The 18,608-nt window shown below is 37.8% G+C and overlaps 2 protein-coding genes across 3 annotated transcripts in view; one reads left to right on the forward strand and one right to left on the reverse strand.

The window, feature by feature from the left end:
* Window positions 1-6,809, forward strand: part of LOC107677351 (DNA-directed RNA polymerase II subunit RPB2-like) — an 11,486-nt gene extending 4,677 nt beyond the window's left edge. The window contains exons 13-23 of the mRNA XM_016472231.1: window positions 988-1,099; window positions 1,187-1,341; window positions 1,419-1,617; window positions 1,784-1,979; window positions 2,352-2,668; window positions 2,775-2,864; window positions 3,543-3,650; window positions 4,020-4,133; window positions 5,717-5,877; window positions 6,178-6,373; window positions 6,665-6,809. Coding sequence (XP_016327717.1) covers window positions 988-1,099; window positions 1,187-1,341; window positions 1,419-1,617; window positions 1,784-1,979; window positions 2,352-2,668; window positions 2,775-2,864; window positions 3,543-3,650; window positions 4,020-4,133; window positions 5,717-5,877; window positions 6,178-6,373; window positions 6,665-6,754 — 1,738 coding nt within the window. The 3' untranslated portion in view covers window positions 6,755-6,809. The remainder of the gene's footprint in view (window positions 1-987; window positions 1,100-1,186; window positions 1,342-1,418; window positions 1,618-1,783; window positions 1,980-2,351; window positions 2,669-2,774; window positions 2,865-3,542; window positions 3,651-4,019; window positions 4,134-5,716; window positions 5,878-6,177; window positions 6,374-6,664) is intronic.
* A 538-nt stretch (window positions 6,810-7,347) lies between these two features.
* LOC107677366 (insulin-like growth factor-binding protein 7) lies at window positions 7,348-18,400 on the reverse strand. 2 transcript variants are annotated; one of them, XM_016472247.1, is made up of 5 exons: window positions 17,937-18,400; window positions 12,621-12,730; window positions 10,032-10,139; window positions 9,648-9,774; window positions 7,348-8,042 (listed from the first exon to the last, which is right to left on the reverse strand). In XM_016472247.1, the coding sequence occupies exons 1-5, from the start codon at window positions 18,349-18,351 to the stop codon at window positions 8,023-8,025; spliced, it is 780 nt and encodes a 259-aa protein (XP_016327733.1). In that variant the 5' UTR covers window positions 18,352-18,400; the 3' UTR covers window positions 7,348-8,022. The 2 variants fall into 2 exon arrangements, with proteins under 2 accessions (XP_016327733.1, XP_016327732.1); XM_016472246.1 differs by lacking the exon at window positions 17,937-18,400 and adding an exon at window positions 16,376-16,839.
* Window positions 18,401-18,608: the final 208 nt, after the last annotated feature.

Genomic DNA, 18,608 nt, shown 5'->3' on the forward strand with positions numbered 1-18,608 from the left:
TGAACAGGTTGACCTTCGCCTCCTCTCTTTCCCACCTGCGCCGTGTAAACTCGCCTATAGGACGAGATGGCAAGCTGGCCAAACCCAGGCAGCTTCATAACACATTGTGGGGTATGGTGTGCCCTGCTGAGACCCCAGAGGTAGTACCCTTTAAAACTAGTATGCATGTGACCTTCAACCCCAACTCAAGTTTTCAATGGAGGGAAATTATTTTGTTGCAGGGCCATGCTGTAGGTTTGGTGAAGAATTTAGCGCTCATGGCCTACATTTCTGTGGGATCTCAGCCGTCCCCCATCCTGGAGTTCTTGGAAGAGTGGAGCATGGAGAACCTGGAGGAAATCTCACCTGCTGCCATTGCAGAGTGAGTGTCATCCTGTTCTATAGGGGGCAGCAGCACACTGCTGAAATCCACATCCACAATTTTGATTTCACAATGATGTTCCTAGTTTTTTAATTGACTTTCTTTGTTTATAAAATCAGTCAGTTATTTAATTTACATTACATTACATTTACATTTAGTCATTTAGCAGACACTTTTATCCAAAGCGACTTACAAATGCGGACAATGGAAGCAGTCAAAATCAACAAAAGAGCAATGATAAGCAAGTGCTGTAACAAGTCTCAGTTAGCTTAACGCAGTACACGTAGCAAGGGTTTTTTAAATAATATAATAAATAAAAAGAAAACAGATAGAATAGAAAAATAGAGCAAGCTAGTGTTAGAGGTCTTTTTTGTTTTTGTTAATTGTATAATAAATTAAAAGAAAACAGATAGAATACAAAAAGATTAGAAAGCAAGTGTTACTTTTTTTTAATTTATTTTTTTATAAAGAAAACAAGCCGCAAATGAATAGAGTGCAAGTCTAAAAGGGACAAGTGTTTTTTTTTTTTAAGAATATAAGAATAGAGAGTGCTAGAGGGTAAAATAAAGATTAATTAATTACAATTTTTATAGAATAATACCATATAATTGTGTTTCTTCCTTCAGTGCAACTAAGATTTTTGTGAATGGTTGCTGGGTGGGTATTCATAAAGATCCAGAGCAACTGATGAACACACTGCGGAAACTGAGGAGACAGATGGACATCATTGTGTCTGAGGTGGGACATCATTTGTGCACCACTCCAGTTTAACGTTTTATTCAGTGTACAGCACCTAACTGTGATCTTGTTTTCATTGTGATCCAGGTGTCAATGATCAGAGATATTCGTGAGAGGGAGATCAGGATCTACACAGATGCTGGCAGGATCTGCCGTCCGCTGCTTATTGTAGAAAAGCAAAAACTTCTTCTGAAGAGGCGACATATTGACCAGCTCAAAGAGAGAGAGTACAACAACTACAGGTACATACCTTTGTGAAAAATATCAGCTTTCAGAATCTGCCTGTTCCTCAATAACAGAGTATCTGTCTCTTGTGTAGTTGGCAGGACCTGGTAGCCAGTGGTGTGGTTGAATATATTGACACACTAGAGGAGGAGACTGTGATGTTGGCCATGACCCCAGATGACCTTCAGGAGAAGGGAGTGGCTTATTGCTCCACCTACACACATTGTGAGATCCACCCGTCCATGATTTTGGGCGTCTGTGCATCTATCATTCCCTTCCCTGATCACAACCAGGTACCTACATATTACCTGAATGCTATTGTGGATTTATTAACATTTTCGAGTATTTTAACATCTGCAAGCTCAAATATGATATTTCATTTGACAGTTCTCTAGTATAACCATTTGTAAGAACTTGTATATAAAATAGCGTCTAAATGATACACTCTCCTGTCTACAGTCTCCCAGAAACACATACCAGTCTGCTATGGGTAAACAAGCCATGGGAGTTTACATCACCAACTTCCATGTGCGTATGGATACCCTGGCACATGTGCTCTACTACCCCCAGAAACCCCTAGTCACGACTCGTTCCATGGAGTACCTGCGCTTTAGAGAGCTGCCGGCAGGTAATCTATTTCTTACATTGAACAGAAGTACTGCATCTGTTTCAACACTACCATTCAAAGGTTTGGGTTCAGTGAGTTTTTTTTTTTATTATTCAAGAAGGAATTCGTTAAATTGATCAAAAGGGGCAGTAAAGACATTTAGAATGTTACAAAAGATTTCCATTAAAAAAAAAAAACTTATTTTTTTTCTGTTCATCAAAAAAATACTGAAAAAGTGTTACTGTTTGCACAATATAAAGCACAAATCAGAAAATGTTATATATTTGTCTACATGTGTGGTCCAATGCGTTTTTACTTTGAATATTGTTGTGTAGTGTTGTTGACATTTGCAGTAAACCTTAAGATAAACATGGAGATGGGATGCATTGCTTGATGCTTTATCACATCATGTTTGGCTAGAACATGGTGTTACAGAGGCTTTCTGCATAAGGTGCATTATCATTGCTGTTTTTTTTTTCTCTAAAGGCATGCGACATGCCATCTATGACAAGTTAGATGACGATGGTTTGATTGCTCCTGGTGTACGTGTGTCTGGCGAGGACGTTATCATTGGTAAAACCGTAACGCTTCCCGAGAATGACGATGAGCTGGATAGCACCAACCGTCGCTACACTAAGAGAGACTGCAGCACATTCCTGCGCACCAGTGAAACCGGTATCGTTGACCAAGTCATGGTCACGCTAAACCAAGAGGGCTACAAGTTTTGCAAAATTAGGGTATGTATTGATTTTGACTCTGAGGTTTATTTATTTATTTTATCTTTAAACACTGTTAGTGCCAAATGCATAAATGTAAATTTTGCATTTTGCAAACTTTGTGCAGGTCCGTTCAGTTCGTATACCACAAATTGGAGACAAGTTTGCCAGTCGTCATGGTCAGAAGGGTACCTGTGGTATCCAGTACAGACAAGAGGTAAGTGTGTACAAAAGTCTGGAGGCCGGTACAATTATTTTATGTTTTCGAAAGAAGTCTCTTATGCTCATCAAGGCTGCATTTATTTGGGAAAAAATAGTAAAGATAGTAGTATTGTGAAATAATATAATGCAATTTAAAATAACCGTTTTCTATTTTAATACATTTTAAAATGTCATTTATTTCTGGGATGCAAAGCTGAATTTTCAGCATCGTTACGCCAGTCTTCAGTGTCACATGATCCTTCAGAAATCATTCTAGTAAGCTGATTTGCTGCTTGAAAAACATTTATCAGCATAGAAAATGGTTGTGCTAAATAATATTTTTGTAGAAACAGGTTTTATTTCAGTCACCTTTTAATCAGTGTAATGCATCTTTGTAGAATAGAAGTAATACTTTAATAGGAAAAACAACTTCACTGACCTCAAACTTGTTAACGGAAGTGTATAATGGAGGCTGTGATGTTGTAGTGCTCATTTTTAATATTAGTGTGACTAAATGTGTATGTCAGCTTTGTTTAGACTAGCCTGTAGTTGAAGGTCTGTATACAGGATGTAGCTCTTAAGCAGTTCCTGATAGCAGATTGACTCACAGCTGAAGGCCTTGTAAACAGTCACCCAAAAACTCAAATGCAGATAATGTGCATGTCTGACCTGAGCTGTGAATTTCTCTCATTAGGACATGCCGTTCACATGTGAAGGAATCACTCCAGATATCATCATCAACCCTCACGCCATCCCCTCCAGAATGACAGTCGGCCATTTGATCGAGTGCCTGCAGGGGAAGGTACTTGGGTTCTCTGCTCCTAATCCTACATATCATGCTTGTCTTTCAACTCATTGTCTACATTAGCGAAAGATGTTTATTCTGGGCACATGTGTTTGCACACGTGCACCACAAAGATTTTCCAGCGAAGTCATGTTGGCATGTTTAGTACTTTGCAAGGAAGGATATTTTACAGAATTTCTCTCTTGTAATGATTTGTGCACATTTATGCACTTTAAAAAAACGTTATAAATATGTAGTTAATGTTTAATTACACATTGTAATATGAGCAGCCAGTTAGTAATTACACTGATTTAACTCATGAGCCTCTATTGTGTATTAAATATACAGCAGTTCTGAATTCTTCTTTTTATTTCCTCTTCCGTTCAGGTGTCCGCTAACAAAGGGGAGATTGGTGATGCCACGCCGTTCAATGATGCTGTGAACGTACAAAAAGTCTCCAACCTGCTGTCAGAATATGGTTACCATCTGAGAGGCAATGAGGTGAAGAGCTTCTACCTGCCAATGTGGCAGCACTATTAAAGGGATGGTCCACCTAAAATGAAAATGATAAAAATGGATGCGTCCTGAACTTGTTCCAAATCTGTATTCGTTTCTATCTTCTGTGGAACATAAAAGAAGATATTTTGAAGAATGTTGTTAACCAAACAGCTTTGGTTCCCACTAGAAAACTAAAACTTTTGCGAAATATTCCTTTTTCAAATTGCCTGAAAAACCACCTAATGCAAGCGTAAAAAAGTTTTTGCAATATATGGGAGTTTTTGCAAAATTTACATGTTTCCATTGGCTGAATTTTCAATTCGCGGTTTCAAGCTGATTGATGATAAATATGAGGCAGGGCAACAACTCACTGCTTGATGGAGCCTAGAGAACGTAGTTATAATGTCCCTAAAATTCAAGATAAGGGGCAAAAATGCCCCTGTTTGAGTTTTTGTCTCATATTTACATCATATAGTTAAGCAATATCACACGAGCAATAGGCTAAGTGCAATATCACACGAGTGCAAATGTGATACTGATCTTATACAACAGTTCAGTAAGTAAGAAGTTAATATTGTGTCAACGAAAATATAAAGACAAAGCAGAACTGTTCGTCTCCGAGCAACACACAGCGGCATTTCATTTCTTAATGGACGTTTTGAACAAATTGGGTGAATTATAGGCGTGTTGAACCATTGGCTGTAGGCGCGTTGGATTTGAAGCAGCGCTGCACAGACCTATAGGTGAATGACATCAAAGTACCGCGAGAGCGATTCAAAAGCATAAGGAGCCGTCTGCTCTCTATAGCTCTTGCGGTACTTTGATGTCCACACCGATAGGTCTGATGGTGATGATCCGCTTCAAGTCGAACAAGCCTAATGATTCAATGGACCATTCATAAAGAACCATTTACTACACTCCTGCATGAATCAGCCATTTGAAGAATCAAATGAATGAATAAATGACTCTGACTTAATCATTAAGACATTTACCACCACCTACTGGCAGTTTTAGTTTATTAGTTAGAGTATCATTTCATTAAAGGGGTCATATGATGCGATTTCAATTTTTCCTTTCTCTTTGGAGTGTTACAAGCTCTTGGTGCATAAAGAACTGGGTTTTATTGGTGTTGTCTCGTTGCGCCGGGACACGGCATCACAGTATGGTAAGGGGCATAACATTTCCGTCACACGCTTGAGGTATTCAGCCAATCACAACGCACTGGATAGCTGGCCAATCAGAGCACGCCTCGCTTTTCAGAACGATGAGCTTTGTAAAAATCAACGCGTTTCAGAAAGGCGGGGCATAGAGGAGAAATAATAATGTACAGTATGTGGAAAATAATGTTTTTTTTAACCTTAAACCGCATAAACACATTTCATTACACCAAATACACAAAATAATGTTATTTTTAGCAATGTCATATGACCCCTTTAAAGAAATAAATTCATATTAATTAGATTAAAATATTTTAATCGCTTACCAGCCCTAATAAATAAAAATTTTCATTTTTGAGTGGACTGTCCCTTTAAGAATGCATTTAAGAATGTTGAAACATGTTTCTAATGATAGTGGTTTTTTTGCAGGTTCTGTATAATGGCTTCACCGGCCGTAAGCTCACCTCTCAGATCTTCATTGGACCCACATACTACCAGCGTCTGAAGCACATGGTGGATGATAAGATCCACTCCAGAGCCCGTGGTCCGGTCCAGATCCTCAACAGACAGCCCATGGAGGGTAGATCACGGTGAGACAGCACTATAATACTTGGGAGTTTTTTTTCATGCATAATATATAAAATAACCTATCAGATCTTAATACTGTTTTTTTTTTTTCTCCCTTCAGTGATGGTGGGCTGCGTTTTGGAGAGATGGAACGTGACTGTCAAATCGCTCACGGTGCTGCTCAGTTCCTAAAACAACAAACAGCCCATGGAGGGTAGATCACGGTGAGACAGCACTATAATACTTGGGAGTTTTTTTTCATGCATAATATATAAAATAACCTATCAGATCTTAATACTGTTTTTTTTTTTTTCTCCCTTCAGTGATGGTGGGCTGCGTTTTGGAGAGATGGAACGTGACTGTCAAATCGCTCACGGTGCTGCTCAGTTCCTAAAAGAGAGGCTTTTTGAGGCCTCTGACCCGTACCAGGTCCACGTCTGCAATTTATGTGGCCTCATGGCTATCGCAAACACGCGCACACACACCTATGAGTGCAGGGGCTGCCGCAACAAGACACAGGTGAGCAAGCACCGATATCCTAACTGGATCAGGTGGTCATTAAAGACAACATGACATGAAATTTCACACTATCAGTTTTCTAAATGCATGTTATTGACCTTATTATGATCGATTCATCCAGTTTATGGATGCAATAAGGCATGGTTGTTGGTTCAGTTCCCACAAGGAGCAAGCAATGACCTATTACCTTAAAGGGTCTAGTGAGCATATTATAGAACTTGCTTTGGATTATTTAATATGATAAAATGGGCTCTTTCATGACTCTTTCCATCCTCTGCTCTGCTCTTTCAGATCTCTTTGGTGAGGATGCCGTATGCCTGTAAGCTCTTATTCCAGGAGCTGATGTCTATGAGCATTGCCCCACGGATGATGACCAGCTAAACAACACACAGATGAATGACAGAAAACAGGATATACAGAATAATGGAAAAAATTATAGGGAAAATGATTTTGAATGGATCCCAACAGCACTTCCTGCGGTAACTGCTGGGCTTGTGAACTTCTACAGTTTTTGTTGTTTTTCAAGTGTTATTGTTCTGGAACAGATGTTTTGGCTGTTCAACCCAGAATAAAATAAAGTTTCCTTTATATAAAAAAAAAGTGATCATGACGACATTATTGCTTAGTTTTTCTGCACAGACAACACACTGCCTGCCTCTTCAAGTACTTGAATCTTTATTCATTAGTGTTATACAAATATCAAAACATATAAACAGATGCATTAGATGCTCAGACTTTGAGGACAACACTTAATTCTACTGTAATTTGGGAAGCAACGGAAAGAGTTAGTTCTTAACACCCAGAAAATTAAACTACTGATTTAGATGAAGCAGTCTTACCCTCGGTTTCACAGACAAGGCTTAAGCCTAGTCCCAGACTAAAATGTAAATCTGAGCTGTCAACTGAAAGAAACTTGCACTTACTGATCTTAAAATATATCAGTGCCTTTGTTTTGTCTCAAGATGCACACCAGTAATGTGTTTTCTGGCATGTTTATGAAAAATGACTAATTGAACTATGGCCTAATCCTGGCTTAGCCTAAGCCCTGTCTGTAAAACCAGGCCTTAAAGTTTTAACTGATCCTTGGAGGAACAGCATCTAAGTCTTAGAAATTGGGCAAAAAGTAGTTGACTCTTAAAATAATTGTTTTTCAGCACCATAGACGTCAACCAAAAGAAAAGAAAACTAAAGGAATGAGTACAATTTGTATAATCAAAAACATCTTGAAAAATAACAGAGAAGCAAAACATGCATATGATAAGTGGAGAAGAGATATTTGAGTGCCTTCACATGCATGCAAGTGTGAATGATATTACGTGCCGTATGAAGTGTGCGTGCCTGAATGTGTTCTTGGGTACGAATGGGTGTATCTCTTCAAAAATCAATATGATGGTTGTCTTGGTTGGCGCTTTACAGTATCGAAGTTGTTCTGCAGGCAGACACATTGTAGAGTGAGGTAAAGTGTAGGAATGGAGAAATGTTGGGGTCTGGGTTTTTGTGAGTGTCTCTGAACTTCTATAGAATAAAGTGTCCATGTGTGAGCTGCTGTTTGTGGTTCAGGTGGAATGCGTGAGAAGTGATTACGCTAGATGCTTGTCATCAGTGCACAGGCGTAGTGTTTCAACATCTCAGTCGGAGGCCACGTCCTCTTACAGCTCATCATCCTTCCCTGCATACAAACAGACAAGAGGCACCAATGACAATGAAATCTTAGTTTTCTAGTTACCTGAAAAAAGGAATACTGTGTTATACAGCCAAACAGGTAGGTAATTGGCATTACATTTATAACTCGCCTAAAAACTAAAATTCTGCTCCAAGATCACAATAAAAGCAGTTTATATAACTTGTTTGTTGTATTCAAAATCTTATGTGTGTGGAACAGATTGAGATTTAAAGGGATAGTTCATCCAATAATGAATATTCTGTCATCATTTACTCACAATCAAGTTGTTGAGTGCAAAGGAAGATATTTTGAATAATGTTGGTAACCAAACAGTTAACGGTAGCCATTCACTTCCATAGTGTTTTTTTATTTTGATTATTATGGAAGTCAATGGATACCATCAACTGGTTGATGAAAGATGGATTTCTGTTGAAAGAAACAGGTTTGGAACAACTAAATGAAGACAGAAGAGTAAATGATGACAGAATTTATATTTTTGGGCAAACTATCCCTTTAAACAGTGTTAATTTAGTATTAGTTATATAATATAGTATTTATTAATATTTTTTTTATATTTTCAGTTTTTATTTTAATTAGAGAAATTAACATTTTAATTAATGTTTAAATTAATTTGAGAATTAATGTGCTTTTATAATTTTTTTAAATATATTTATTTATCCTTTTCCAGTTCCTAAAAGAACTTACATTTTCTTTTGCTTTTTTTTTTTCTTTTAGTTTTAGTCATTTCATTAAAAATTAAACATTTTAAGCTTTTTTCAGTACTAGTTTTTGCATCTTATTACAACTTCACCTTGTTTTATTTCAGTTAGTTCCCAAGGAAACATTTCTAATTTTTGCTTATATTTTATTCAAGTTTTCATTTTTTTTTATAGATTGTTTACATTTTATTTTGTTTCAGCTTCATTCCAATTAATGAAGTGATTTTTAATAATTTTAGCTTTAGTTAATAAAACTGGACTTAAATAATTTTACACTTTAAAACATTAAAATGTAATTTGCTTCTCCATTCAGATAAAAAAAAAAAGACATTTGTTCAACAATCAAATCCATGCTTATTGTATGACTTCAGTCATATGGTACTTTTTTGCAATTCTGGAAGCACTGTCATCACAGAATGATTCCAATGTTTGGAAAACAGCAGCTTGGACTGTGCTATACATAGAAAAAAGAAAGTCATACGGGTTTGAAACAACAATGGTGAGTAAATCATGATTAGCTAGTAGGCTTTTTTAAAATTATTAATTCAATCTAATCTAATCTGGAATTTTAGAGCATGCCTTAGTGAAGCAAAATTTTGATTGATTGAAACCAGGGTATGTTCCTCACAAAGTTGTTTTATGGGCTGTCAACATGCAACAGTAGAAACTTGTCACTGCAACCATCTTGCTCACAGGGAACTGGCAGGTGATGTGGGCCAAGAAAACAGCTTGGCATGATGGGACACGTCCTATACAGCATGTGCTGCACACATACGTTTCTACTACATTCTCTACTAATGCATGTCTTTTATGCATCCTGAAGCATGAAGTAGGTGCGAATGGACTGATTTATTGTACATCAGTCAACCACCGTTCAACTGCACTCACTCACCCTTCTTGGGTGGAATGTCATTAATGGAATCCACCACGTGAATGGTGCCCACGGCCGATGCTTCGCCCTGGATGTTGCTGGCGTGACACTCGTAGGAGCCGTCCTCCTCCTTGGTAAGTGGAGATATCTGCAACAGATGGCCATCAGCCGTAGTTTTCACCCAATCTGTTCTCAATGGTTCGATAAGTGCAGAGAACTCCAAACAAATGTAACCTGAGATGAGCCTAGAGTGCTTTTAGAGCAGCGCTGCCAACAAAAAAATGCTGTAACGGTTTTGCCTTGCTCAATAAATAACACTCGTAACTTGTAGCAGAAAGCTTGTAGTAGTTAAGCATGGAGATATAAACAAACGAAAGAGTGTATATTTAGTTAAAACACACTTACTAGCACCCAGCCAGTAACCTCATGCTTTTCCGGGCCTCCGCGGGTCTGGACGGCCAGGTTGTCTTTGTCTCCAGGGAGTGGAAGAGTCTTGTCTTTGCTATTAGATACCTATGAGAATCACAGCAGCCATGAAGATATTTCACTTTTACACTCTAATGGTTAATTCAAAACAAATGTCAACACACAAATGACTAAGCACATGATATGGCAGCCCACTACAGCTTGTTTGTTCTGTGGTGATTTTGGTTATGCATGATTAAGTTTCACCAGACTCTACAGGACGAAACCGTTTCATTCACACAGATTAGTAAAGATTTTTTTTTCTCTCTAAACTATAACCACATGTGGAACCAGACACAATAGATCTTAAACTCGTAAATATTGCATTTTTGTATGCAGTTTGATAAACAGCCATCTGAAGTCCTTTGGGTGTATGAGCATTTAGGTTTGGAAATGTTTAACTAAAAACTGTTTGTAAAAATAGGGTTATATGAAAGAATTTTCTGTATTGATTTTTATCAGGTATTTCCCTGTATTTTGAATTTATTCCGTGTTTTAGGGTTAAAATAAATGTCCATAAAATGTCCTGGCAGAAAATTGCCAGTAGCCTATACTTTTCTGTTTGTCTATGTATGTTTTTTTTAAAGTGTGAGGTGAATGGTGAGATAAACATAAGCATATTACTGAAGTTACAGTAAGGCTATGAAAATGCTTCTATTTTGCCTTTGGATATTATCTTATCTGCATATCAATTTGAGAAACAAACAAAATGTCTGATGAAGGCTTTGAATTTGGCGGAAACGTCATTGTTTTAAAGAAATGTTAAATTTATGTTTGTAGAGTGAGTGTTGCACTTTTTCCTAGAGCTGAGTATCAATTTGAGTGAAACATTTTTATTTTAAAGTGCCCTTATTATGGATTTTTGAAAATTACCTTTCATGCAGTGTGTAACACAGTTCTACGTGAATGAAAACATGCTGCAAAGTTTTAAATCTGAAAGTGCACCGTGTATAAAGTTATTGTCTCTCAAAAGAAAAGTTGAGTCTAAATCATTGAAACTCTGAAGACTCTAAAGTCGTTTTTAAAATGAATCCCAAGCCGCTTCATGTTGACGTCAACATGAAACATTAGCATATTGCCAGCCCACTTGTTGCTCTTTTCGCGTTGGTCTGAATGAAAATGCAAATTCATTCTTTGCCACTAGGTGCCGCTTTTGGAACGGTAAGAATAGCGGTTTCCCCGGTAACGCTGTACACAAAGCAGCACTGCTCACAAACGCTGCTTTATCAGCATTATTGAAAATGAGACCAATCGGACCAATCACCGCAGATTAGCGTCAGGCAAAGGAGGGTTTTCAAAAAATGAATCGTTGAGCGAATCGTTTGGGAGTAGTTGAGCAAGTAAAGTAAAAATAAATGCATATTATAAGACAATGAAAGTGTTTTTTGACCTTGCATGCATGCCAACCTGTTGTTGGGGACTCCCAAAACCAAAATATGAACCTTTCATTACCCATAATAGGGGCACTTTAATCAATAATAAAAAAATAATAACAACAAATTATATGAACAATAATAATATTTTACTTTTATTTAATTATTTAATAATTATTTTTTAATTTATTAATGATATTTATAATTTTCTTATTTTTATTGTTGTTGCTGTTATTATTATTATTTCATGTAATGGTACGTATTAACTTAAGTTAAAGAAATTGAAATTTCTCTGACTTTTCAAAATACTCCCCTCGCTCTTTCGCAAGCCCGTCTTCCAGACTTTAATTTTATTGCTTAAACTTTTTAATCTCCTCCTCTGATCTCAAGAGATGCTAAAAGTAGTTATTGAGCGACTCTGGGTCTGCATCTCTGTAATAAAAATATCCCGCAGGGCCCCTCAAACTGAGGCAAGGGTGAAATTCTGCATCCAGGACATAATCTAGTTTCCACCATTTATGAAGCATGACTAACCTGATCAACCGAAACTGCGTAAGAAAATAAAACCCATATTACCTCATGGTTAAATAAGTCTTCAACTAATTTACAGATAGAAAACTGAGTTAGAGCACAAGCATATTTTTAAAGACCAATATTTCCCAGGGTTTCAGATTTCCTGAGAGAGGATAATAAGGAGGGTTTTTTTTTTTGTCATGGGAAATCACCATTAGTCATTTTTTGTATCCGGTCATCAACTGTGGCTTTTTACATTAGTGACCTTCTCAATAGCCAGTACAAAGCAATGCCCAGTGCCATGGAATTCTTTGATCCTATCTTTAAGGAGAAAGCCTGTCTCCTTTAGTTCTAGAATGGAAAAATGTGATGGCTGATGACACGCTTGATAAAGTGCTTCCTGCTCCTTGTTCGTGGTGCTACTGTTTCTGTGCTGTGTTATTCATAGAAGTGGACATCCTTTGACATAGCTGGAGCCGTACTGTACGCACAAACACATCCTTCCTCTTTTCCATATGGGTTTTGTGTTTGTGCTATAGAATCTGATACATGATAGCGGATCAGCTCAGACGTTACCTACTTGCAAAGGCAATATCCATAGATTAACTGATTTATTTTTTTTTTAAATAATCTGTTCTTTTACTTTTCTCCAGGTGAGCACAGGTGTTGGTATCCCGATGGCTTCACAGCTCAGGAAGACCTGCGAGCCAGTCACGTTCCAGACCTCTCCTGGAGCTGTTACAATAACTGGTGCTGCAGAGGACACAAAAGAAACAAGAAACAAAATGATTTGGAAGTTGCATTCTAGTTGCATATTATATAATAAGCATGCCATGCTGAAGTTATCAGCATGGGTTTCCCTCGTGCCTGGTTGAGTAAGGAATTCTGGGACTGAGTTTGCACACTGCACTGATGGACAGATTGTAATAATAATACAGACAACAGCTGCTTCATTGCTTCTAGTGTGAGCAAGTCGCTCCAATAGTTCACTCAAAATCAAAAAGGTTATTTCCAAAATTGACATGTCCAAATGACTTTTTCCTTCTATTAAACACACAATTATGAATTATTAATTCATTCAATGTTCTAGCAGTTTTCTGTTCAATTGGGACATTTCTTTCTAGTCATCTCAGGGAAAAAATGGCCCAGTTTACCTGAATTCACCCCTATTGTTAAAGCCCACATGCACTTAGGTTACTTTAGCAAAGATAATGGTAAGAAAATATGTTTTTACAACCTGCGAACTGATACCTTGTAGTTTAGGAGTATTTCAAACAAGGTAAAACAAATCACTGTGCACTCCTGAGTTCATATTGTCAGTTTGTTGGGTTGAGTAGGAGAAGGCAGAGGTCAGAGAAAGCTCTGCTGGAGAGGCTTTTCCATATACAGAATACTTTGGCTCTTTTAATCCCGCGCCAGAATGCTGTTATAATGAATTATGCGCAGGTTCAGTGATTCAAGGGGTCTGATTTTGCTTTAAAACAACAGTATGCCTGTGTGTTTAGCTAAACGAGACATTGCTATTTGATCAGGCCTGATCTCCCTGTTCAGAATTGAAAATCCACCCGAGAGGCTGGAATTTCAGACATGTCTGTTCAGGGATAGCGGAACGTTACCACCCTGTATGAAAACAATGGCCTCTGGCCTGTTCCGTTGTTGCCTTAACACACTGTCAATGTATCTGTGTGTGTACAGTTAATTTGTCCCAGGGACAAAGTACAGGACGGGTCAAGCGCTCCTGGGAGAAAAAAACTCGAACACAAGCACATGACAGCTGAATCATATGAGTGATTGGATCATGTAGGGCATTAACAAAGCAAAAAATAATCTTAAGTAGAAAAGTAGTTGTTGACGCAGCTGTGGATAAAAGCCAGCGTTTAATTTCTTTGCACATACAGTACACTCTGATCCATGTGATCCCCACAGTCAAATTCTACATTGGATTAAATAAAAAACTGACCTTGAAATAGCTGTGGGTGGTTAGGAATACTTCAAAACACTAGGCCTAAATGTTCTTGCAACATTAACAGTCAGTGAACCATTATAAATATTAAAAATTCAGGCACATGATGTTTTGCTCCTGGTTTGGAGCCCTTTAGGTACAGAATTAGGCCTAAGCTTTTAATTTGTCAAAGATGAACCAACATATTGTACTTACAATATTAATACATTGGCCTCAAAACGTTTTTGGACACTTAAATCACACTCAAAAAAGTATGAATTCCATTGCATTATGCAAATACACAATGCCTTGAATTCCTAGTGATAGGCTCCATTGTGACAAATTTAACCCTTAGTATGACAGCTATTGGGGCATGTTGTCACAAAACATTTTAACATTTTTTTCTAGGCGATTTGAAAATGTTAAAGTTATTTTGCCTGTCTATATGCCTATACAAAAACAAAACTCAGAAAAATATGTTATGTTTATATATTAAATATATTTATTTATCATATAAATTATATGAATATAAATATAGACATGTAAATACATGTAAATATTTTCAAAATATATACTGCATGTGTGTGTATTTATATATACATAATAAATATACACAGAACACACACATATATTATGCAAACAAAAACTTTTATTTTGGATGTGATTAATCGCGATTAATCGTTTGACAACACAATATGGGTGTTTCTGCAACTACGGGCACTTTTAAGTCCCAGCAGTGAAATTTTTGATTTATGTTCAAATTTGTCATATGATGATTTATAAATATATTCACAGTGTCATTACACACCTTGACAAATAATATAATTAATGAATAATGCGATTTAATATAAAATTATGAAGCATTTATATATCATTTTTGTTCATGTGCCACAACTCTGGTCACAATGTTGAGATATGTAAAATAAGCTAATTGAATTACAATTTGACATTATTTCAAATGGAATTGTTTAATATACATATTAATTTACAGCATCTTACATTTTTTTTATTATTTACTGATCATTTGTATGAATTTTTTCAACTAAATGTGCCTGTCCCACACTTTTGAGTCCTTACTGCAACAATGGGAAAAAGGCTTTTATTATGACATTTTATCAAAGACAAACAAGTCTAGTTTCTAAGGGAATAGAAATGAGCAGTGAGCACATTGTTGACAGATTGGGCCACCTCACTACATCACACACAATATCCCAAAAATATAAGGTAAATATAATATTTTCTGTGTCAGTATTTATTGTGTGTCCTTATCATACAGCTTAGTAATTCTGTACTTTGAACTACATTTGTAAAATAAATGTATTTTACTGTTTAATTCATGTATATTAAGATGCTAAGTCAAAACTAGTAAACTACTAAAACATTAGTCAAAACTAATGCAGTAGACCTTGCTAGCTGCCAATTAGCAGCAATATTAGCAAAAATATCATTTCCGCAACGTCTTTACCGCAGCAAATTTAGGTGTTGCGGTAAAGACCTTGTGTTGCAGTAGAGACAAGTTCAAGGTTTACTGTATATTAGATTACAAATATTCAGTCTATTGTAAATTATATTTAAACATGACATTTTGTAACCCTAGATAAGACCAAATTCATCAACAATAAGATCAAAGAAATGCAGAGAGGAAATGAGAAAAGACCCAGAGAGGTATGCAGAGTATCTGCAGAAGGAAAAAGAATGTTACAAAAAGAGAAAGGAAAATGGGCAGATAAAGAGTGTTTCCCAGCTGACAAAAAGAGAGAAAAATCTGAAAAGAAGGCAGTGGAGGACAAATAAAAGAAACCGGAGGGCAAAACACAAAGTACTGCATGCCTCAAATCAGTTTGTGCTACAAACACACCACCACTATCCCTATCTGATGATGAATTACATGCTGCTCCACTAGAACCTTCACCTAATGTGACAGCTGCTCTTAAGAGGGGCGTAAAAAAGTAAAAAAGAGACAATCAAATATGTACTACGAACTCAGAGATGCAAACTACAAGCTGAAGAAGGCAGTGGCCTCAGATGAAAAATACAGGAACTTTCAGGAGATAATATTTTTTAAACATGAAAAACAGTTTGAGTTCTAACGTTGCGGGTAAGGACATTTTGTATGAAGAGTTGAAAAACATAAAAAATAAACATGTTTCAGATTAAAATCTTAATGACTCTATGCAATTTTGTTGACCTTTTTATATGTATTACAGACTCTGATGGTTAAAATAAAAATTCACAGGGGTTGATTTTCTTTTTTTTTTATTTTGGAGAGTCAAAAGTGCCCAGTTGCAGAAACACCCATATGATAGGCCTAATATATAAATCGAACGTTCATGACTTATTGTAGCCCACATGCACTATTAATCAGCATTATCTAAACATTTGACTTATTAATGTAAGTTATTAAAGAGTTGACTGCTAAATTACAGAGAGCTTCTTATAGTGTTGAGGCATCTCACCTTGAGCGCATTTGCCCTTGTTCCGAATCTTAATCTCAGGTTTTTTGTCCTTCACTGCTTTCACACTTGCTGCTTTCAGCTCACAGCCGCTGTTATAGTTCACGCCGTCACTGCCACACACGGGATAGCTGCTCTTGCAGACGCAGACCCCTGATTTGCTCTTCTTGTCTTTGTCGCTCTTGACGCACTCGAGTCCGGACGCGCAGCGCTTGGCTGAGGCTCCGCGTCCCCAGCACGGCTCTCCAGTCCCCGACGCGCAGAGCTCGCAGCAGCCGCACGCGTCCAGCAGCGTCCCGGAGGAGCAGCCCTCGGCCGGCAGCGGAGCGCACTTACTCGGGTCGCAGGTGCCGCAGCTGCGGGACAGCCGGTCCGCTGACACCACAGCGAACAGTGTCAATAGCAGAACGCAGATCATGGTGAGGTGTGAAGGGTCTCAGGCTGGTTCAGAGTCTGCTGCTTCTTTCTGCTTTGGGATGGAGGTACTAGACCCCGCCCAGCAGGACCATAAACTTACAATAGCACAAGTAAACCTATCCTCCTTTCTTGGCATAGTTCTGTTGTTATTGGTATTATTTATGATACCATGGAATACCAACGTGTTCACTGATGGATTAGAAGTTTTTGTGGTTACAAGGGTTTTCTGAATGGTTGCAAGGGTGTCCCAATTCAAAAGAGCCCAGGTCTCTTTAAGTCTCATGTGACAGGGATTCCCAAACTTTTTTATGCCAAGGATTTCCAAATTTGATGATCCCCTTTCATAATTTATAAGGGTAGATACACATTTATACTACTGAGTAAGAATACTGGTAAGTGTGAATTTTTACAGACAACATACTGTTTTGTATGTTACAACAAAGTACAACATACTTTTTGGCTTCAAAAGTCGTTCATAATGGAATATGGTGAATATTTATTTTTGTATTTTCTCTTACGCTGTTAGAGAATATTAGATGTACAAACATGAAGAGAATCATTTTCAGTCCAGATTTGTTTGTATAAATACACTAGAACCTTCACCTAATGTGACAGCTGCTCTTAAGAGGGGCGTAAAAAAGTAAAAAAGAGACAATCAAATATGTACTACGAACTCAGAGATGCAAACTACAAGCTGAAGAAGGCAGTGGCCTCAGATGAAAAATACAGGAACTTTCAGGAGATAATATTTTTTAAACATGAAAAACAGTTTGAGTTCTAACGTTGCGGGTAAGGACATTTTGTATGAAGAGTTGAAAAACATAAAAAATAAACATGTTTCAGATTAAAATCTTAATGACTCTATGCAATTTTGTTGACCTTTTTATATGTATTACAGACTCTGATGGTTAAAATAAAAATTCACAGGGGTTGATTTTCTTTTTTTTTTATTTTGGAGAGTCAAAAGTGCCCAGTTGCAGAAACACCCATATGATAGGCCTAATATATAAATCGAACGTTCATGACTTATTGTAGCCCACATGCACTATTAATCAGCATTATCTAAACATTTGACTTATTAATGTAAGTTATTAAAGAGTTGACTGCTAAATTACAGAGAGCTTCTTATAGTGTTGAGGCATCTCACCTTGAGCGCATTTGCCCTTGTTCCGAATCTTAATCTCAGGTTTTTTGTCCTTCACTGCTTTCACACTTGCTGCTTTCAGCTCACAGCCGCTGTTATAGTTCACGCCGTCACTGCCACACACGGGATAGCTGCTCTTGCAGACGCAGACCCCTGATTTGCTCTTCTTGTCTTTGTCGCTCTTGACGCACTCGAGTCCGGACGCGCAGCGCTTGGCTGAGGCTCCGCGTCCCCAGCACGGCTCTCCAGTCCCCGACGCGCAGAGCTCGCAGCAGCCGCACGCGTCCAGCAGCGTCCCGGAGGAGCAGCCCTCGGCCGGCAGCGGAGCGCACTTACTCGGGTCGCAGGTGCCGCAGCTGCGGGACAGCCGGTCCGCTGACACCACAGCGAACAGTGTCAATAGCAGAACGCAGATCATGGTGAGGTGTGAAGGGTCTCAGGCTGGTTCAGAGTCTGCTGCTTCTTTCTGCTTTGGGATGGAGGTACTAGACCCCGCCCAGCAGGACCATAAACTTACAATAGCACAAGTAAACCTATCCTCCTTTCTTGGCATAGTTCTGTTGTTATTGGTATTATTTATGATACCATGGAATACCAACGTGTTCACTGATGGATTAGAAGTTTTTGTGGTTACAAGGGTTTTCTGAATGGTTGCAAGGGTGTCCCAATTCAAAA

Source organism: Sinocyclocheilus anshuiensis, unplaced genomic scaffold (assembly GCF_001515605.1).
Source record: "Sinocyclocheilus anshuiensis isolate Anshui unplaced genomic scaffold, SAMN03320099.WGS_v1.1 scaffold352, whole genome shotgun sequence".
NCBI classification, from domain to species: domain Eukaryota; kingdom Metazoa; phylum Chordata; class Actinopteri; order Cypriniformes; family Cyprinidae; genus Sinocyclocheilus; species Sinocyclocheilus anshuiensis.